Raw genomic sequence first — 21007 nt, 5'->3', positions numbered from 1 at the left:
TCCAGCATGACTTTGCCACCAGCCATACAGCTTGTTATGTGCGTGATTTCCTGCAAAACAGGAATGTCAGTGTTCTGCCATGGCCAGCGAGGAGCCCGGATCTCAATCCCATTGAGCACGTCTGGGACCTATTTGATCGGAGGGTGAGGGCTAGGGCCATTCCCCCCAGAAATGTCTGGGAACTCTTGGTGGAAGAGTGGGGTAACATCTCACAGCAAGAACAGGCACATCTAGTATAGTCCATGAGGAGAAGATGCACTGCAGTATTTAATGTAACTGGTGGCCACACCAGATACTGACTGTTACTTTTCTGTAATTTTGACCCCCCCTTTGTTCAGGGACTTATTATTCAATTTATGTTAGTCACATGTCTGTGGAACCTGTTCAGTTTGTTTCAGTTGTTAAATCTTGTTATGTTCATACAAATATTTACACATTAAATCAAAGTTTATTTGTCACGTGCGCTGAATAAAACAGGTGTAGATCTTACAGTGAAATGCTTACTTACAGGCTCTAACCAATAGTGCAAAAGAAGTGTTAGGTGAACAATAGGTAAGTAAAGAAATAAAACAACAGTAAAAAGACAGGCTATATACAGTAGCGAGGCTACATACATACCTGTTAGTCAGGCTGATTGAGGTAGTATGTACATGTAGATATGGTTAAAGTGACTATCCATATATGATGAACAAAGAGTAATATTTGCGTAAAAGATGAGTTGGCGGGTTGTGGATGGCGGGACACAATGCAGATAGCCCGGTTAGCCAATGTGCGGGAGCACTGGTTGGTCGGCCCAATAGAGGTAGTTTGCACATGAATATATAGTTAAAGTGACTGCATATATGATAAACAGAGAGTAGCAGCAGCATAAAAATAGGGTTAGGGGGGGCACACAATGCAAATAGTCCGGATAGCCATTTGATTACATGTTCAGGAGTGTAATGGCTTGGGGGTAAAAACTGTTGGGAAGCCTTTTTGTCCTAGACTTGGCACTCCGGTACCTCTTGCCATGCGGTAGTAGAAGAACAGTCTATTACTGATGTGCCTGTGGTCTTTGACAATTTTTAGGGCCTTCCTCTGATACCGCCTGGTGTAGAGGTCCTGGATGGCAGGAAGCTTAGATGTACTGGGCCGTCGCACTACAATTGCCGTACCAGGCAGAGTTGCAACCAGTGATGCAACCAAACATGCTCTTGATGTTGCAGCTGTAGGACCTTCTGAGGATCTCAGGACCCATGCCAAATCTTTTTAGTTTCCTGAGGGGGAATAGGTTTTGTTGTGCCCTCTTCACGACTGTCTTGGTGTGTTTGGACCATTCTAGTTTGTTGTTGATATGGACACAGAGGAACTTGAAGCTCTCAACCTGCTCCACTACAGCCCCGTCGATGAGAATGGGTGCGTGCTCGGTCCTCCTTTTCCTGTAGTCCACAATCATCTCATTAGTCTTGGCTATGTTGAGTGATAGGTTGTTATTCTGGCACCACATGGCCAGGTTCCTGACCTCCACCCTATAGGCTGTCTCGTCGTTGTCTGTGATCAGGCCTACCACTGTTGTGTCGTCTGCAAACTTAGTGATGGTGTTAGAGTCGTGCCTGGCCATGCTAACTACCCTCACCACCTGGGGGCAGCCCGTCAGGAAGTCCAGGATCCAGTTGCAGAGGGAGGTGTTTAGTCCCATGATCCTTAGCTTAGAAATGAGCTTTGAGGGTACTATGGTGTTGAACGCTGAGCTGTAGTCAATGAATAGCATTCTCACATAAGTGTTCCTTTTGTCCAGGTGTGAAAGGGCAGTGTGGAGTGCAACATAGATTGCATCATCTGTGGATCTGTTTGGGCGGTATGCAAATTGGAGGGGGTCAGGGGTTTCTGGGATGATGGTGTTGATGTGAGCCATTACCAACCTTTCAAAGCACTTCATGGCTACGGACGTGAGTGCTACGAGTCGGTAGTCATTTAGGCAGGTTTACTTTGTGTTCTTGGGCACTATGGTGGTCTGCTTGAAACATGTTGGTATTACAGACTCAATCAGGGACATGTTGAATATGTCAGTGAAGACACCTGCCAGTTAGTCAGCACATGCCCGGAGCACACGTCCTGGTAATCCGTCTGGCCCCGCAACCTTGTGTATGTTGACCTGTTTAAAGGTCTTACTCACGTCGGCTACTGAGAGCGTGATCACACAAACGTCCGGAACAGCTAATGCTCTCATGCATGCCTCAGTGATTTAGCTTGTCTGGTAGGCTCGTGTCACTGGGCAGCTCACATTTAGTGGAAGGCATAGGAACTGCAAATTGAGTCCTAAGTCAATGGATACTGTAATGGTATTGAATAGAAAACTACAACAAAAAAACTCACAGAAAAATCATGGTACATACGCAGAGTCAGGGTATATGCAACAGTATGGGCCGCCTGGCTCGTTGCGAACTAATTTGACAGAATTTTACGTAATTATGACATAACATTGAAGGTTGTGTAATGTAACAGGAATATTTAGACACTCGTTAGATAAAATACGGAGTTATAGTTTCCGGATTCGACCATATTAATGACAAAAGGCTTATATTTCTGTGTGTTATTATGTTATGATTTGATATTTGATATATCAGTCTGACTGAGCGATGGTAGGCAGCAGCAGGCTCGTAAGCATTCATTCAAACAGCACTTTCGTGCATTTTGCCAGCAGCTCTTCGCAATTCTTCAAGCATTGAGCTGTTTATGACTTCAGGCCTATCAACTCCCGAGATTAGGCTGGTGTAACCGATGTGAAATGGCTAGCTAGTTAGCGGGGTGCGCGCTAATAGCGTTTCAAACGTCACTCGCTCTGAGACTTGGAGTAGTTGTAGTAGTTGTTCCCCTTGCTCTGCAAGGGCCGCGGATTTTGTGGAGCGATGGGTAACGAAGCTTCGAGGGTGGTTGTTGTCGATGTGTTCCTGGTTCAAGCTCAGGTAGGGGCGAGGAGAGGGACAAAAGCTATACTGTTACACTGGCAATACTAAAGTGCCTATAAGAACATCCAATATTTAAATGTATATGAAATACAAATGGTATAGAGAGAAAGAGTCCTATAAATACTATATTAACTACAACCTAAAACCTCTTACCTTGGAATATTGAAGTCTCATGTTAAAAGGAACCACCAGCTTTCATATGTTCTCATGTTCTGAGCAAGGAACTTAAACGTTAGCTTTTTTACATGGCACATATTGTAATTTTACTTTCTTCTCACATTATTTTAACCAAATGGAACATGTTTCATTATTTATTTGAGGCTAAATTGATTTTTATTGATGTATTATATTAAGTTGAAATAAGTGTTCATTCAGTATTGTTGTAATTGTCATTATTACAAATAAATAAAGAATATAAAAAAATCAGCTTTTATGGTCCTCCAATAATCGGTATCGGCATTGAAAAATCATAATCGGTCAACCTCAGGTACAAATAACGCAAAAAAGCATAGCACAATTGGTTGGGCGCCCGTAAAACTGCTACAATTTCATCATAAGTTAAGTTTGCTGAAAATAAACGCAGTTGACAGTGAGGACATTTATTTTTTGCTGAGTTTACATGATTCCATTTGTGTTATTTCCATGAGTAGGTGTTTCCAAATTTTTGACTGGTACTGTAATATATCGTTTGGGTATATTGTGTTTGTTGTATTATTAAAAACTGTTGTGGGAAGCACATCACCCAGAAAAACAGCTACATTCCTCCAAAAATAAGTCCCCAATGAATACTTTAAATTTCCTGAACGGCACCAGAACATTAAGAATCACCTAGCTTGTTGGAGACCCTAGGAACCTCAAAAGTTAACCAATCCTGTGAACGGGTTGGACAACTCAGGTGTCTACTTAAACAGCAAAGTTAGATAAGACGGAAGTTTGTGAAGTAGAGCCTTGTCAGCAGAATGGGAGCAATGTAGAGGTCTACGGGTCTTTAGCGAAGTCCAGCAAACCTTTTAATACAGGATGCAGTGTTGAGAATCAAAACTGTCACCTTTAACAAAACTAAGGGCACTGCAGTAGATGGCTTCCAAAAGTTTTAAGAGAATTATCAGCTCGACTTCAATAACTAATAACCACCATAATTAAGAACAGATGAAGGTTGACTGTTTTAATCTGCTACCTACTGATTAAATAAAGGCATGATCTGTTTCTGAAGAAAAAGCCAACTTTAAATCTTAGCTTCTTTACTAGGTCATCTATGTTTTTTAAACATCAATCCATACGTATTTATAGGAAGGGAACACGCACAGACTGTGACACATTTTTCAGGATGTCATCAACATAATTGGGGAAAAACAGATAATTATTTTTTTTTTAATTATTTTATTTTTTACAAGAGAGCCCTGTCTACATTACAATAAAAGCAGAATAATAAAACAATATATATCAGCAAACAATAAACCAAAGCAATCACATTCATCTACATAGAGGTCCTCAATCAACAAGGTCTGCCCTGAAAAAGCATTACTTTTTGGCAGAAAAAGGAGACTTAAACTTCTTAGGCCTGCAATCCCGTTAACGGGATCGATATGACAACAGCCAGTGAAAGTGCAGGGCGCGAAATTCAAAACAACAGAAATCTCATAACTAAAATTCCTCAAACATACATGTATCTTATACCGTTTTAAAGGTAATTTTGTAATTTTGTTGTTAATCCCACCACAGTGTCCAATTTTAAATTAGGCTTTACAGCGAAAGCACCACAAACGATTATGTTAGGTCACCACCAACTCACAGAAAAACACAGCCAAAGAGAGGAGTCACAAAAAGCACAAATAGAGATATAATTAATCACTAAACTTTGATGATCTTCATCAGATGACACTCATAGGACTTCATGTTACACAATGCATGTATGTTTTGTTTGTTAAAGTTCCTATTTATATTAAAACATCTCAGTATACATTGGCGCGTTACGTTCACTAGTTCCAAAAACATGCAGTGATATTGCAGAGAGCCACATCATTTTACAGAAATACTCATTATAAATGTCGATGAAAATACAATTGTTAGATAAGGAAATATAGATATACCTCTCCTTAATGCAACCGCTGTGTCAGATTTCAAAAAAACTTTACGGAAAAAGCAAAGCATGCAGTAATCTGAGAACGGCACTCAGAATTATTTTTTTTATCCTCCATGCTGGAGTCAACCAAAAACAGAAATAACATTATAAATATTCCCTTACCTTTGATCTTCATCAGAATGCACTCCAAAGGAATCCTAGTTCCACAATAAATGTTTGATTTGTTCGATAATGTCCATTATTTATGTCCAAGTAGCTACTTTTGTTAGGGCGTTTAGAACACAAATCCAAATGCTCGTTCAGTTCCAGCCGAAACGTCGGACGAAAACTTCAAAAAGTTATATTACAGGTATAGAATCAATCTTTAGGATGTTTTTTTTATCATAAATCTTCAATTACGTTCCAACCGGAGAATTCCTTTGTCTGTAGAAATACCATTGAACACAGGTCGCTATCATGTGAAATGCGCATGACCAGAACCTGGCTCTCTGCCAGACCACTGACTCAAAAAGCTCTCAACCGGCCCCACATCACAGTAGAAGCCTCATTCAAGTTTCTAAAGACGGTTGACATCTAGTGGACGCCTTAGGAAGTGCAACATATCCAATATCACACTGTGTATTCGATAGGGGATGGGTTGAACATCAATCAACCTCAGGTTTCCCACTTCCTGTTTGGATTTCTTCTCAGGTTTTTGCCTGCCATATGAGTTCTGTTATAAAATTATATAAAATGTTATGTCACATGCTTCTTAACCTCTCTGATCTCCCCATCCCGGATCCGGTATCAGGAATACAGACTCAAGCTCATTACCATAACGCAACGTTAACTATTCATGAAAATCGCAAATGAAATGAAATAAATATGCCATCTCTCAAGCTTAGCCTTTTGTAAACAACACTGTCATCTCAGATTTTCAAAATATGCTTCTCAACCATAGGAAAACAATCATTTGTGTAAAAGTAGCTAGCTAGCGTAGCATTTAGCGTTAGCATTAGCGTTAGCATCCAGCACGCAACATTTCAACAAAAACATAAAAGCCAAATAAAATCATTTACCTTTGAAGAACTTCTGATGTTTTCAATGAGGAGACTCTCAGTTAGATAGCAGATGCTCAGTTTTTCCAAAAAGATTATTTGTGTATTAGAAATAGCTCCGTTTTGTACATCACATTTGGCTACCAAAAAAAACAGAAAATTCAGTCCTCAAAACGCGAACTTTTTTCCAAATTAACTCCATAATATCGACTGAAAACATTGCAAACGTTGTTTAGAATCAATCCTCAAGGTGTTTTTCACATATCTCTTCGATGATATATCGTTAGTGGAAGCATGGTTTCTCCTCTCAATCAAATGGAAAAATACTTGCACATGGCTTTGCGCACCAGTTTCGACGCAGGACACCAGGCGGACACTTGGAAAATGTAGTCTCTTATGGTCAATCTTCCAATGATATGCCTACAAATAATTCACAATGCTGCCGACATCTTGGGGAAACGGCAGAAGGTCTAAGCTTATTCCTGTCGCATTCACAGCCATATAAGGAGACATTAGAAAACAGAGCTTCAGAAATTCTGCTCATTTCCTGTTTGACGTATCATCTTGGTTTCGCCTGTAGAATGACTTACAGACAAAATCTTTGCAGATTCTGAAACTTCAGAGTGTTTTCTTTCCAAAACTGTCAAGAATATGCATAGTCGAGCATCTTTTCGTGACAAAATATCGCGCTTAAAACGGGAACGTTTTTTATCCAAAAATGAAATAGCGCCCCTAGAGATGCAACTGGTTAAACAACAGGTGTAGACTAACAGTGAAATGCTTACTTACTTCCCAACAATGCAGAGAAAAAAAACAATAAAATAATTAAAAAAATTAAGTGGGGTTAAGTGCCTTGCTCAAGGTCGCAGAGATTTTTTTCACCTAGTCAGCTAGGGGATACGACCCAGCAACCTTTCAGTTAATGGCTCAACGCTCTTAACCGCTAGGCTACCTGCCGCTAGGCTACTGGCTACCTGCCACCTAGTAAGGATAACTTGGCTATATACACGGGGTACGAGTATTGAGTCGATGTGCAGGAGTACGAAATAATTGAGGTAGATATGTACATATACTGTAGGTAGGAATAAAGTGACTAAGCAACAGGATAGACAAACAGTAACAGCAGCACATTTGATGAGTCAAAGAATCAAATGCAGATAGTCTGGGTAGCTATTTGTTAACTATTTAACCTGTTAGGTTAGGGGGCAGCATATGTCCACTTTTTGATAAATTGAGTGCTCAAACTGAGCTGCTTCCTACTCTGTCCCAGATGCTAATATATGCATATTAGTATTAGTATTGGATAGAAAACACTCTGAAGTTTCTAAAACTGTTTGAATGATGTCTGTGAGTATAACAGAACTCATATGGCAAGCAAAAACCTGAGAAGAAATCCAAACAGGAAGTGAGAAGTCGAATTTCAAAACAGAGCCTATTTAAAACCCTGAAAGTTATGGATGTGCATGCACTTCCCAGGGCTTCCACTAGATGTCACCATCTTTAGATCCTAGTTTTAAGATTATACTATAAAGCAGGGGCTCATGAGACCCCTTTTAGTGAGTAGTCTGGCAGAGCGCCTCAGTCTCATGAAGCGCGCTCCCGAGAGAGTATCCTCTCGTTCCAGGGCTTTTATTCAGACAATGAATTTCTCCGGTTGGAACCTTATTGATGATATATGTTAAAAACATCCTCAAGATTGATTGCAGACATGTTTTGACTTGTTTCTATGACCTGTAACGGAACTTTTGAGATTTTGTCATGGAGAAAATGGTCGCGCCTACATGCAGATGGGTTACTGGGCTGAACACGCTAACAGGTGGCTAAATTATGGCCTTTATGGAACTTTATGGAACAAATCAGTCATTTATTGTCGAACTGGGATTCCTGGGAGTGCCTTCTGATGAAGATCATCAAAGGTAACTGAATATTTATAGTGTTTTTTCTAACTAATGTTGACTCCAAGATGGTGGAATTGTCTAATTGTTTATAAACAGGTACTGAGCGCCGTTCTCAGATTATGCTTTTTCTGTAAAGTTTTTTTTAAATCTGGCACAGCGGTTGCATAGAGGATCAGTCTATCTTTAATTCTATGAATAACACTTGAATCTTTTATCAATGTTTATTATGAGTATTTCTGGGAAAATCACCGGATGTTTTGGAATCAAAATATTACTGCACATAACGCGCCAATTTAAACTGAGATTTTTGGATATAAATATGCACATTATCGAACAAAACATACATGTATTGTGTAACATGATATCCTATGAGTGTCATCTGATGAAGATCATCAAAGGTTAGTGATTTATTTTATCTATACTTCTGCTTTTTGTGACTCCTCTCTTTGGCTGGAAAATGGCTGTGTTTTTTGTGACTTGACTATGATCTAACATGTGGTGCTTTCGCTGTAAATCATTTTTTAAATCGGACACCATAGGTAGATTAACAAGATGTTATCTTTCATTTGCTGTATTGGACTTGTTAATGTGTGAAAGTTACATATTTATAAAAAATATTTTTTAATTTCGCGCGCTACCTTTTCAGCGGAATGTTGAGGCGGGGTTCCGCTAGCGGAACACTTGGCCAAGACAGGTTAACTAACTATTTAGGAGTCTTTTGGTTTGGGGTAGAAGCTGTTCAGGGTCCTGTTGGTTCCAGACTCGGTGCATCTGTACCGCTTGCCGTGCGGTACCAGAGATAATAGTATGAAGTGGGTGGCTGGAGTCTTGGACAATTTTTATGGCCTTCCTCTGACACCGCCTGGTCTGGCTGGGAGCTCAACCCCAGTGATGTACTGGGCCGTACGCACTACCCTCTGTAGCGCCTTGCTGTCGGATGCCAAGCATTTACCATACCAAGTGGTGATGCAGCCAATCAAGATTTTCTCAATGGTGCAGCTGTAGAACCTTTTGATATGGATGTTGGCTTGCTCCGCCCTCCTTTTCCTGTAGTCCACGATCAGCTCCTTTGTCTTACTAGCATGTTGTGAGCCATGACTAGCCTGTCAAAGCATGTCATGGCTACAGATTTGAGTGCTGCAGGGAAATAGTCATTTAGACAGGTTACCTTGGTGATCTTGGGCACAGGGACTATGGTGGTCTGCTTGAAACATGTAGGCATCACAGACTGGGTCAGGTAGAGTTTGAAAATATCAGGGAAGACACTTGCCAGCTGGTCAGCGCATGCTCTAAGTTCACGTTCTGGTAATCAGTCTGGCCCTGCAGCCCTGTGAATGTTAACCTGTTTAATGGTATTACATCTGCTACGGAGAGTGATCACACAATCGTCCGGAACAGCTGGTGCTCTAATGCATACTTCAGTGTTGCTAGCCTCAAAGCAAGCATACATGGTATTTAGTTTTAGATAGGTTCGCGTCACTGGCCAACTCACTGCTGGGTTTCCCTTTGTAATCCGTGATAGTTTGCAAGCCCTGCCACAACTGACGAGTGTCAGATCCGGTGTAGTAAGATTCAATCTTGGTCCTTTATTGACGCTTTGCCTGTTTGATGGTTCGTCATAGGGCATAGTGGGATTTCTTAGTGTCCGGATTAGTTCCAGTTCCTTGAAAGTGGTAGCTGTAGCCTTTTGGTGCATCGATGGCCTCGTTCCCACAGTGACTGTAGGTATATACCCCAACCAGAAGCTATAGATTACAGGCAACATCCGCACTGAGCAAAAGGGTAGAGCTGCCGCTTTCAAGGAGCAGGACTCTAACCCGGAAGCTTATAAGAAATCCCGCTCTGCCCTCCGACGAACTAAGATTGAATCGTACTAGACCGGCTCCGACGCTCAACGGATGTGGCAGGGCTTGCAAACTATTACAGACAACAAAGGGAAGCACAGCCGCTAGCTGTCCAGTGACACGAGCCTTCCAGACGAGCTAAATGCCTTCAATGCTCACGTCGAGGCAAGCAACACTGAAAAATACATGAGAGCATCAGCTGTTCCGAACGACTGTGATCACGCTCTCCATAGCCGATGTGAGTAAGTATCACGTTTTAGGGAAGACCCAGATGCAGACAGTGTCGAAGTAACAACATTTTATGACTAGAACAGGGGGCAGGCAAAACGGCAGGTCAAGGGCAGGCAGAGGTCAGTAATCCTGGGTGGTGGGGCAAGGTACAGGCCGGCAGGCAGGCTCAGGGTCAGGGCAGGCAGAATGGTAAAAACCGGGAAAACTAGAAAACAGGAACAATAAAAAAGACAGGAGCAAGAAGAAAAATGCTGATAGGCTTGATGAACAAAACTAATTGGCAACAGACAGAGAACATCGGTATAAATACACAGGAGATAATGATGGGAGACACCTGGTGGGGGGTGGAGACAAGCACAAAGATGGGTGAAACAGATCAGGGTGTAACAGTAAGACCTTTTAAACAGGTCAACATTCACAAGGCCAGACGGATTACCAGAACTTATACTCAGAGCATACACTGACCAACTGGCAAGTGTTTTCACTGACATTTTCAACCTGATTGACGTTCAATCAGGTGTGTACTGGTATAAACAGTGACTGAAACGTTTCCAACCTGTTGTCTTATTCTGATGCTGTTGACAAGATAAATCAGATAACCATAGTCCCTGTGCCCAAGAACACTGAGGTAACCTGCCTAAATGACTCGTGTCTGCAGCCATGAAGTGCATTGAAAGGCTGGTCATGGCTCACATCATCACCATTATCTCAAAAACCCTAGACCCACTCCAATTTGCATACTTCCCCAACAGATTCACAGATGATGCAATCGCTGTTGCGCTCCACACTGCCCTTTCCCACATGGACAAAAGGAATGCCTGTGTGAGAATGCTATTCATTGACTACAGCTCAGTGTTCAACACCATAGTGCCCTCAAAGCTCAACACTAAGCTAAGGTACTGGGACGAAACACCTCCCTCTGCAACTGGATCCTGGACTTCCTGACAGGCCACCCCCAGGTGGTAAGGGTAGGTAACAACACATCCGCCACACTGATCCTCAACATGGGGGCCCTTCAAGGGTGCGTGCACAGTCCCCTCCTGTACTCCCTATACTCGCTGCATGGCCACGCACGACTCCAACACCATTAAGTTTGCAGATGACACAACAGTGGTAGGCCTGAACACCGACAATAATGAGACGGCATATAGGAAGGAGGTCAGAGACCTGGCTGTGTGGTGCCAGGATAACAACCTCTCCCTCAGCATGATAAAGACAATGGAGATGATTGTGGTCTACAGGAAAAGAAGGACCGAGCATGCTACCATTCTCATCAACGGGGCTGTAGTGGAGCAGGTTGAGAGCTTCAAGTTCCTTGGTGTCCACATCACCAACAAACTAACATGGTCCAAGCCTATTCCCCCTCGGGAGACTGAAAATATTTGGCATGGGTCCTCAGATCCTCAAAAAGTTATACAGCTGCACCATCGAGAGCATCACTGCCTGGTATGGCAACTGCTCGGCTCCAAACGCAAGACACTACAGAGGGTCGTGCGTACAGCCCAGTACATCACTGGGCCAAGCTTCCTGCCATCCAGGACCTCTACCAGGCGGTGTCAGAGTAAGGCTTAAATATTGTCAAAAACTCCAGCCACCCTGATCATAGACTGTTGTCTCTGCTTCCGCATGGCAAGCGGTACTGGAGCGCCAAGTTTAGCTCCAAAGGGCTTCTTAAAAGCTTCTACCCCCAAGGAATAAGACTCCTGAATAGCTAATCAAATGGCTACCCAGACTATTGGCATTGTCCCCCCCCTACCCCCTCTTTTACGCTGCTGCCCACTCTCTGTTTATTATCTATGCATAGTCACTTTAATTCTACCTACATGTACATATTACCTCGACTAACCAATTTGTTTTTATTTTTACTTAACACATATTTTTCTTAACTGCATTGTTGGTTAAGGGCTTGGAAGTAAGCATGTAAGTTCTACACCTGTTATTTTCAGCGTATGTGACAAATACAATTTGATTTTATTTGGTCAGTGCGGATGTTGCCTGTAATCCATGGCTTCTGGTTAGGATATGTACGTACTTTCACTGTGGGGACGATATCGTTGATGCACTTATTAATGAAACCCGTGACTGCTGTGGTAAACTCCTCAATGACTTTTATTAGGGTTAGGAACTGGAATTCCTACTTTAAGATAGTTAAGGTCACAATCCCTTTTAGATTTAAAGGATTCGGAATTGTTATGTAAAGCAGGCAATTGCCACACAATTAATTGGGCCTAATTCTGGCATTATAGGCCACTGCACTAAGGCCTCTATGCTTAGCACTCAGCATTAAGGACATAGATTGGGGGTAAGGCCCTGCGTTAAACTAGCATTTTGTCCAGGCCGGGGGTGTACTTGTACATCAAGCTGCCTCACACTACAGAAACAGGAGATGTATTCCTGCCCTATGGGCCGTTTTGGCTTGGACAAGGCTACTTCCCTTAGGCTATTTGTTATGACAGGTTGCCTATTTTGAATGCACTGGGTGAGGTAAGAGCTGATACAGGTGCAGGTGTCCCAGACAAGTATAGAGAGAGATTTTACTTAATTCCATTGATTTATGTGCTAAAAATAAACAGTAAAACATTCGCTTCAGCACATTTTACAACATAAATCCTTCTCATACACATAATGACACAATCTCAGAAAGCTGGTAGCCAAATGTCTCTATTGCCTCCTCACCATGATGTAGGATGACTGACCGCTTAAAATCACTCGTAGTGAGCAGTTTGGGCAGTAAAGGTAGAGAACCCCCATTTTGGGTTTGTCGGTGCTGACCATAAGGAGCTGGGTATGGCGCAGGAGAAAGTGGGCTTTGGGTCTGAAACCCATTAGTCTGTGGACGAGGTGGTGGTTTCGGGGCGAGTTTAGGAAGAGGCCGATAAGGTGATGGAGAAGGAGATCGTGGTAATGGTGACTGATACTGTGATCCATCCGGATCTTGAACCTCCGTCTCTGACTCATCTTGAACTCCTCCTGATCCGGACCTGGATCTTGAACCTGTGGCTCCACCTCTGTCTCCTCACTGGCAGAGGAGATTGACAACATGACAGGTTGTGATACTCTGCCTGCTCCTGTAAGCCCCTCCTCACGCTGTTGAAGAGGGCCATGAGCTCTATGGTGGGGGTCAGGCACAACCCTTTGTGGTTGTTGCTCTGGGTCAGGTTCAGGGCTTTCCTGTTGGTTCCTTTCTATGAAGGCTGATATCATCCGAGCATCCTCCAGATCCCTTTCAGCATGCAGTAAGACGTCACTGTCTTTCTAGACGTTTGGCTATGGTTTCATGTGCTTCAAATGCTTGTCATGTTTGAGTGTCCAAATGCCTACACTCTTCATCAGCTTGAGTGTCCTCTATGATTTGGTGTTTGACCTCCTCTAGTTCAAGGAGCGTCATACACTTCCTGAGAGCAGCAGCTTGAGTTACTCAGGGCCTCTGATGGGACTCCACCCCATCCTTTGAGATGACTGGTATGAAGAGTGGCCCTCCATACTCATTGAATGAGATGATTTAGTGGAACTTAGAGATTTACAGAACATTGCTTTGATCCCCCATTGTGCCTCTTCCATGAAGTGTCTTCCAGAGACTGGTGAAATAGCAGGCCTTCATGTGTTGAGGCCTCCATCGGCTCTAAGGAAGAGCGCTTGGATGGAGAGTGTTGAGACAGATATCTGCTGTGGTTGTTGAATATTTTCTTCTGAGATCGGGTTATGTGGGGGTAAACCTCATTGTCTCTCAAATGCGTCGAGGGCCCCATCCAGCTATTTCCACCCAAAACCGGCTTCTCTTTAGGCATAGCTGTTGCTGGACTTGACTGTGAGACAGTGAAGGTTCCACTTGCTTGCAGCTCACGTGTGCCTGGCCTAGCTATGGGAGAGTCAGGTTGAGGTTTGCCATTGAGGTCCCCATCCATGGTAACACCTGTATCCCACTCCATATCCGGCCAAAGGACCACTTGTTATGGCAGCTTGCCTATTTTGAATGCACTGGGTGAGGTAGGAGCTGATTCAGGTGCAGGTGTCCCGGTTACAGGACAAAGATGGGGAGAGAGAATTTAGGTTGTGTTTTAGAGTTTGAACTCCCATTTATTTAATCCCTTTAAATCATCCACAGGGTATTGGACACACAGATAACATAAATAAAATTGATAATGCTGGAGAGGTTCTTTACAACTGACTGGATTGTTTGTCACTGAACTAAAAGACAAAGGAACTCAGGTATTTAACAAAGGAAATTGGTTGAAGGTGTGCAGATGCAGATGTATTGAGATCTATAGTGCCCAAAAGCCTGTAAAACATGGGAAGCGCTATTTGAGGACTGATACATCTCTATGGCTTAGAGGCACCTGCATTCAAAGGGACAGTTAACAAAAAGTGTGAGAAAAATGTGAGCCTTTTCCACACTATTAGTTCTAGATTCCTTGTTCTGTGCCACAAGTGAACTGGTTGTGTTGTGGACCAACACTGACCACATGTCATCACCCTTCTATGGCACCTCTGGGACATTAAGCAACCTTCTACGCACCCAAATCCTGTGTGTGTGTGCGCGACCGCTCACATGCATTTGTGCATGAATGCATGAGTGATTGTGTTATAGTTAGGAAGGTCTGTTTTGTATCCATTCACTCCCCTCTTTCTATCTCACTGATAGTCGTCACTGATTGATGACACATATTTACATTCAAGCAGCTGAAGATATGTGAAAAATGTCTGTCTAGTTCAGAGAGTTACAGTATGTGTTGCAGATGCTATAATCTTCTCTTACTGCTCCAGTTGGTTCACTGTACATGTTCAAAACTGTCACTGGAAATAAGTGTGTGTTCTATGCACTGTCTATAAATGGGTTATTACAGTATGTGTGTATGGTGGATTTTCATTAAACTTGTGGAGTATTTATCACACATGATCATAAATCCTATTTTATTAGTGTGTGCATAGAATGTATTCATTGATTAATTGTCTGTGTGTGTGTGTGTGTGTGTGTTCCAGTGGAGTGCAGTGATAATGTGTATACGGAGCGGTCAGGGGTGCTTTCCAGTTCCGACTTCCCCAACCCCTACCCCAAAAGCTCTGACTGCCTGTACCACATTGAGCTGGAAGATGGATTCCTGCTCAGCCTGGAGTTTGATGACACCTTCGACATTGAGGACCACCCTGACGTCACCTGTCCCTACGACTACGTCAAGGTTTTTTTATTTACCTTTATTTGTATTCAACCTTTATTTAAAGGGAGTCATATTGAGATCCATGTCTTTTTTCCAAATGAGCCCTGTAATACAATAATACACATTAAATATGAAATGTATCAATACATAATAGTAATAACAATAGTAATAATAATAATAGCAATAACAATCAGTTTCCCAATTTTCCACCCCAACAAGACAATACAATTTTTAAAAAAAACACTCCTCTGTGAACAGGTCACTCAGCAATGCCTTAAGTGACCGGAAGGCACTAGGAAATGTAATCTGTGTCCTGAAATTCGTTCCATGTATGTGGTGCGTACAAACTAAAGGACATTTTACCTAGATCAGTAGCAACAAAAGGAATTTCAAGAATTAGCCATTCCTGGGAGCGAGTGAGGTATTTTGTTCTTCTGTATGTTAGAAGCCGTGTAAATGAACAGAAGGTAACGGATGTCTCCAAGTGGCCACACACCTCTCCAAAGTGTGCACAGTTTCTAAGTAATTTCAATGCACTTTTATGACTCAAGGAAAGAGCTTTCAACTATTAGGTGCTTTTTTTTTTTGCTCTCTTGCTATGCCTTTAAGGAACTGAAGCGAGCACACTTGTAGTGTGTTGTTTGGAACACAACCCTCCATCCCCACTGTTTTATTTTATACAATCCAAAAACGTTCCATTACAAATCGCAAACTGCATCAGGTGGGCATTATTTGAAATCTAACTTTATTGGCAACATGACTATCTAAGTTAGGGATGGGCAACTGGTTGCCTGTGGGCTGCCACCCATGTGTGGATCAATTTCCCCAAAACATATTTTTTTAATATTGAAATAATGGAACTAAGTCGGGCTCTCAACCTTCTGTTGAGAGTTAGAATAGTCGTTTAAAAATTTTTGGGATGTGCATCAGATAGTCACTCAATTAGTCCATGTCAGTAAAACATTCTTAGACTGCTAAGTTAGTCAATTGGCCAGCAATCAAAACATGTATTAATCATGGTCAAATGACACACCGGCGGGCCCCCATTGATTTTGTTTGTCACTCTCACACAGATATCTTATTAAAATCTGCTAATATTTATCTCCACCCTATGGCAAAATGTGTAGAATTGCAGCAAGCTTGCTTTAAAACTGCAACATATTCTCTACGCCTCCTGGAAAAATGTGTAGAACAGCAGGAAATTAACTCAAAATCTTAATTAAACTTTTTTTTTTATTGCATAGGGCCCCCAAAAGGCTAGGGCAGGCTCTGACTGGGTATGGATGTGGGTACACAGACCAGTGAGCCACTGCAGCCCCTCATAATGAGAGTTTTGTTGGCCCCAACCTCATCCAAATTGCCCATCCCTGCTCTAAAACTTATTTTGTTTATCTTTGTGGTCAAGAGGGGGGCCACTAAAAATGTTTTGCTGGCAAGATGATTTTGCTTAGGGCCACCAAAAGGCTAGGGCCGGCTCTGACTGCATGTGTGGGTATGGATGTGGGTACGCAGACCCGCAAGCCATTGGGGCCCATAATAATTTGTTTGTGGTTCTCACCGCCATCAAAGTTGCCCATTCCTGAGCCAATTATAAAATACAATCTTACTTTCACAAGGCACTTCAGAGAAATACACTTTTGGTAGTGCTTTTGGTTTGCCAAGAATGGAGTTTTCCACTGTTAATTTACTTCACCATAGTGGCGAACATTCTGTTCAGAACAACCCGGGGTATGATGCAATGTCATCCCTGTAACTGTGAAATAGCGATCATGAATGTCGATGGGCCGACTGTAAATTACATGTATTTTGTTATATGGAAAAGTAAAGGGCACTTTGGACTCAAAGCTGTATTTATTTTAATCCTTAACGTCTCATCTATCAGAACACATTAAATGCTCTTAATTTAAAGCTTGCCCCTCACAGGTTAGCGTTTTTCTTCATAAATCCTGTTCTGGAGGCAGCTCTGCCTCGAAGGTAGAATTATGTGATTGGTTGACTCAATGGTGATGGCTGAGCTTACATTTCAAACAGTCTGTATGCTCTGGGAGGACATTTGACACAAATGAGAGAACACGGTGAGTGAGCATTTATAAGTGATTTATTGCATGATTATGTTTTTATAGATAATTGTATTTCTCATTTGAAAGTTGTTTCTATTCTAATCTCACAAATAAAGTGAAATGTTATATCTTGTTCACTAACTGACTTCCCTAGCTGGTGGTGGTAAGATTTGTTAGCTAGCAAACTGGCTAGGTGCTATTAGTATAGTAGAATAGTATAGTATTGTTGCTGTATTCTGATTATAGCAACCCGTTTGCTAACATAGCCGCCATATCATTAGCTAGCAATCTAGCTGGCTAATTGGGGAAACCACATTTAACAAAGTTCTGTTTCGCAAGAAAAGGGTAACTATGTTTTTTTTAAATATGGAAAACAGCCGAACTAGCTATGCTAGGTTGATTAAAATGGTCAGAGTGAGGTGTTCTCTCATTTGTGTCTGGAAGTAGCTAGAAAGCTAGCCAACCAGTTAGCTTGGGTGCTTGACTGTCGTTGTAAGGTCAGAACGCTCGCATCAACCCTACTTCTCGGCCAGCATCCAGTGTTCGCTCTGAATTTCCCCGAGAGTGAAACACTATGAATTTCCTAACTAACAATCTGACAACGCTCTGAGTTTACGAACGCCCAGAGAGCACATTGAGCGCACTCCAGATTGAAGTCGTAAGATCTCTAACTAGAAATTGTTTATGCTTGCAAAATGTTGCATTGCAACAGCATCAACTTTCGGTAGACAGGCGTAGCACTAGTATGCGCCACTGAAAGGATACCGTTCATTTACAGTATACTAAAATGAACTAATAGTATGTAGCATATACTCATTAAGCATGTAGTATACAGTGTGTTAGTATGGGTGTTCAAAAACCGCTAAAGACTGTGTACCAGTAAATGCTAGTGGGAGGAGCTACAGGAGGACGGGCTCATTGTAATGACTGGAATGAAATGAATGGAACCATATCAAACATATAGAAAGTAGGCGTATGTCGCACGTCACTACTTCACAGGAGTAGCATGGAACATGTTAACTTTCATGTGCCTTAACAATCTTTTATTCCATCAATAAATACGACTACAATTGTTAAATTATGAGGCTAGTTTGTTTAGCCACGGAAAAAGTTTGGAACCTTCAACATAGCTGAGATAATGGATGGGTTGGATATGCCGGGAGATGAGTTTGGATTGGTCGGCCATGTAGCATGCGTCTGTCTGTAAAGTGAGCGCTGTTTTTGAAAGATATAACGTTATCCATCAAGAACTACAAACATTTTGCTACTTTTCTCAACAACATTGATGTCCTGAATTTAGCAGGCGCTATTGACAGATCAGTTGGAAAAAGTGATGGGCTACTTTCTGCACACGCCACGGTCAGTGTGAATGGTAGTGACTACACACAACGCTGGCTTAACAAGATGTAACTACAAACAAAACAGAGTTAAATGGTTACAGTCTGCCGTGAAGCGGTCATCCATGTAAGATACATTTCAGACAAGTTTATAATTTTGTCAGAAAGTCATTTTTATTGCAAGGTACTGTTAGTAGGCTAGCAAACTTTAGCTTGCTGGCTCGCTAGCTAACGTTACGTGTATGATCTGTGTAGTAATATTATTAAAATCAATTGTAGCCTAATGTTAGCTAGCTAACATTGAACCTAGTATGTTAGCTTTAGCTACCTGCAGATTTAATACTACAGCTGTGACAATGATTGTATTGGTAGTAGTATGAGTTGGGATTATGCCAGTTCATTGTTGAGCTAGCTAGCTAGCTACAACCCTTCCTGACTGGATGCTCACTCCAGCCCGGCAAGTGCGGGAAGCTAGCACAGGACGCACTGGGCTGTGAAGGCGCACTGGAGACCTGTTGCGTGGGACCGGTACAGGTGGCACCGGGCTGATGACATGCACCTCAGCACGCCCGCTCTGCAGCGCTCTCAACGCCAGCAACTCTCTCCGGAATCTTGCGTCGAGCTCCTCACTCAACTTCCTGACTGGCTCTGGTTCACTCCTCGGCTCCATCGACTGCTCCATGTGCCCCCCCAAAAAACAATTTATTGTGGTTTCTGTGGCCTTCCTCCCCAACGTCGTTGCTGTCCTCTCATGCTCCTAGGCGACTCCCGCCAAGGAAGGCGATCCTGTCCTGCCAGGATTTCCTCCCAAGTCCAGGATACTTCCTCCTCCTGGGCACGCTGCTTGGTCCTTTGTTGGTGGGATCTTCTGTCACGGTTGTCGTAATGAGTAGACCAAGGCGCAGCGTCGTATGCGTACATTCTCTTTTAATGAATGAACACCGAACAAACCAACAAAATGAACAAACGAAACGTGACGCTATACAAAATAGTCCTGACAGGCAACTACATATAGTCAAGATCCCACAGACACAAATGAGGAAATGGCTACCTAAATGATCCCCAATCAGAGACAACGATAAACAGATGCCTCTGATTGGGAACCATATCAGGCCACCATAGAAATATAAAAACACCTAGATGACCCACCCAAGTCACTATCACGCCCCAACCAACACAGAGAAAAAACAGCTTACTATGGTCAGGGTGTGACAGCCATCTATTTTATTTCATGAACATGTGATCATGTCTAGACAATAGTGACCCACTAGATGTGGGGGGTGGTTATACCATTTCCTTCACATGACCCATCAATTTAGACAAGTGTGTCGGGTAAGCGTCATCTAATATTAATTAAATATTGAGAAAATATTTTTTATCTGGAAACATTCTTTTTTTGATATTGCTACTATGCAATTAACCACTTTACTGTACCGTTTACACCTTTTATATCCTGTGCATGTGACAATACATTTAGATTTTATTTGATTTAGCATGTGTTGAACACACGGCCTCACATGTTAATCCTTAAAGAGATGGGTGGGACTAAGGTTTAAGAGGATGTGAACAATGCTGAATGGGTGCAGACAAAGAAAAGCTCTCCAGTAGGTGTACCATCTATATACTGTTGTTCCTCCTTTTAAAAGTTGTGAGCTTGCACCACGGGACTTAGAGGTACCCAGCGTCACAACTTCATTACTCCAGACCACCACAAGGGGGTGATTTGCAATTCATATATACTGTAAAAAACAACAACAATGCATATCTAACTCCCTTCATCTCTATTAATCTGAAGACACAGGATAGTATTTCAATGAGATACTTAATTTCAACCAGTGGAGAATGTGAAAAGCTTTATTGAAAGAAATTCATTATCCAGGTGTTATAAATACATAAATGCATTATAGTTATGATAATTGTAAAATTATAAATACAAGTTCAATCTCTACTTCAATGCACATATGGTGTGCATTATAAAACGAGGAAGAAAGACCAGGTGGGGAGAGAGGTGTCGACAGAAAGGGAAAGAAGTAAGAACAGCGGCAGAGAGCATGTGATTCATGAATTACAGTGCAACCCTAATATGCTCTTAGTTCATCACAATTGTGGTGTCTCCTAATCAGCCTTGGGCCCCCAGTTGGCCCGAAGGTTATCTCAAGAGCGGGTGAGGTGGCGATGACAGGACTGGCTTCCTCTCTCAAACTCGAGAGAGCATGATTACGCCTTGTTCTTTTTTTTCAGTCATCTTAAATCAGGATGCAAAACTGACCTTGGATCATTAACTCTGGGACTACTACATCTCTCTCTGTATTTCAATGTAAAGCATCTCTTTAATAATACTTCCTGTTGATCCGACCAAGTGACATCTCACCTATGATCATGCTGTGCCCTCTGTGTCAGCCAGTTCAGATGT

The 21007-nt window shown here is 42.2% G+C and overlaps 1 protein-coding gene across 2 annotated transcripts in view; it reads left to right on the top strand.

Moving 5' to 3' along the window:
• Positions 1-21007, top strand: part of LOC139393150 (MBL associated serine protease 1) — a 73958-nt gene that overhangs the window by 11742 nt on the left and 41209 nt on the right. For both annotated transcript variants that reach the window (XM_071141524.1, XM_071141525.1), the window contains exon 5: positions 15022-15218. In XM_071141524.1, the coding sequence (XP_070997625.1) occupies positions 15022-15218 (197 nt within the window). The remainder of the gene's footprint in view (positions 1-15021; positions 15219-21007) is intronic.

This window comes from Oncorhynchus clarkii, chromosome 33 (assembly GCF_045791955.1).
Source record: "Oncorhynchus clarkii lewisi isolate Uvic-CL-2024 chromosome 33, UVic_Ocla_1.0, whole genome shotgun sequence".
Taxonomy (NCBI): Eukaryota; Metazoa; Chordata; class Actinopteri; order Salmoniformes; family Salmonidae; genus Oncorhynchus; species Oncorhynchus clarkii.
Note: the sequence above shows the minus strand (reverse complement) of the source record. Positions and strands in the feature narration are given on the sequence as shown.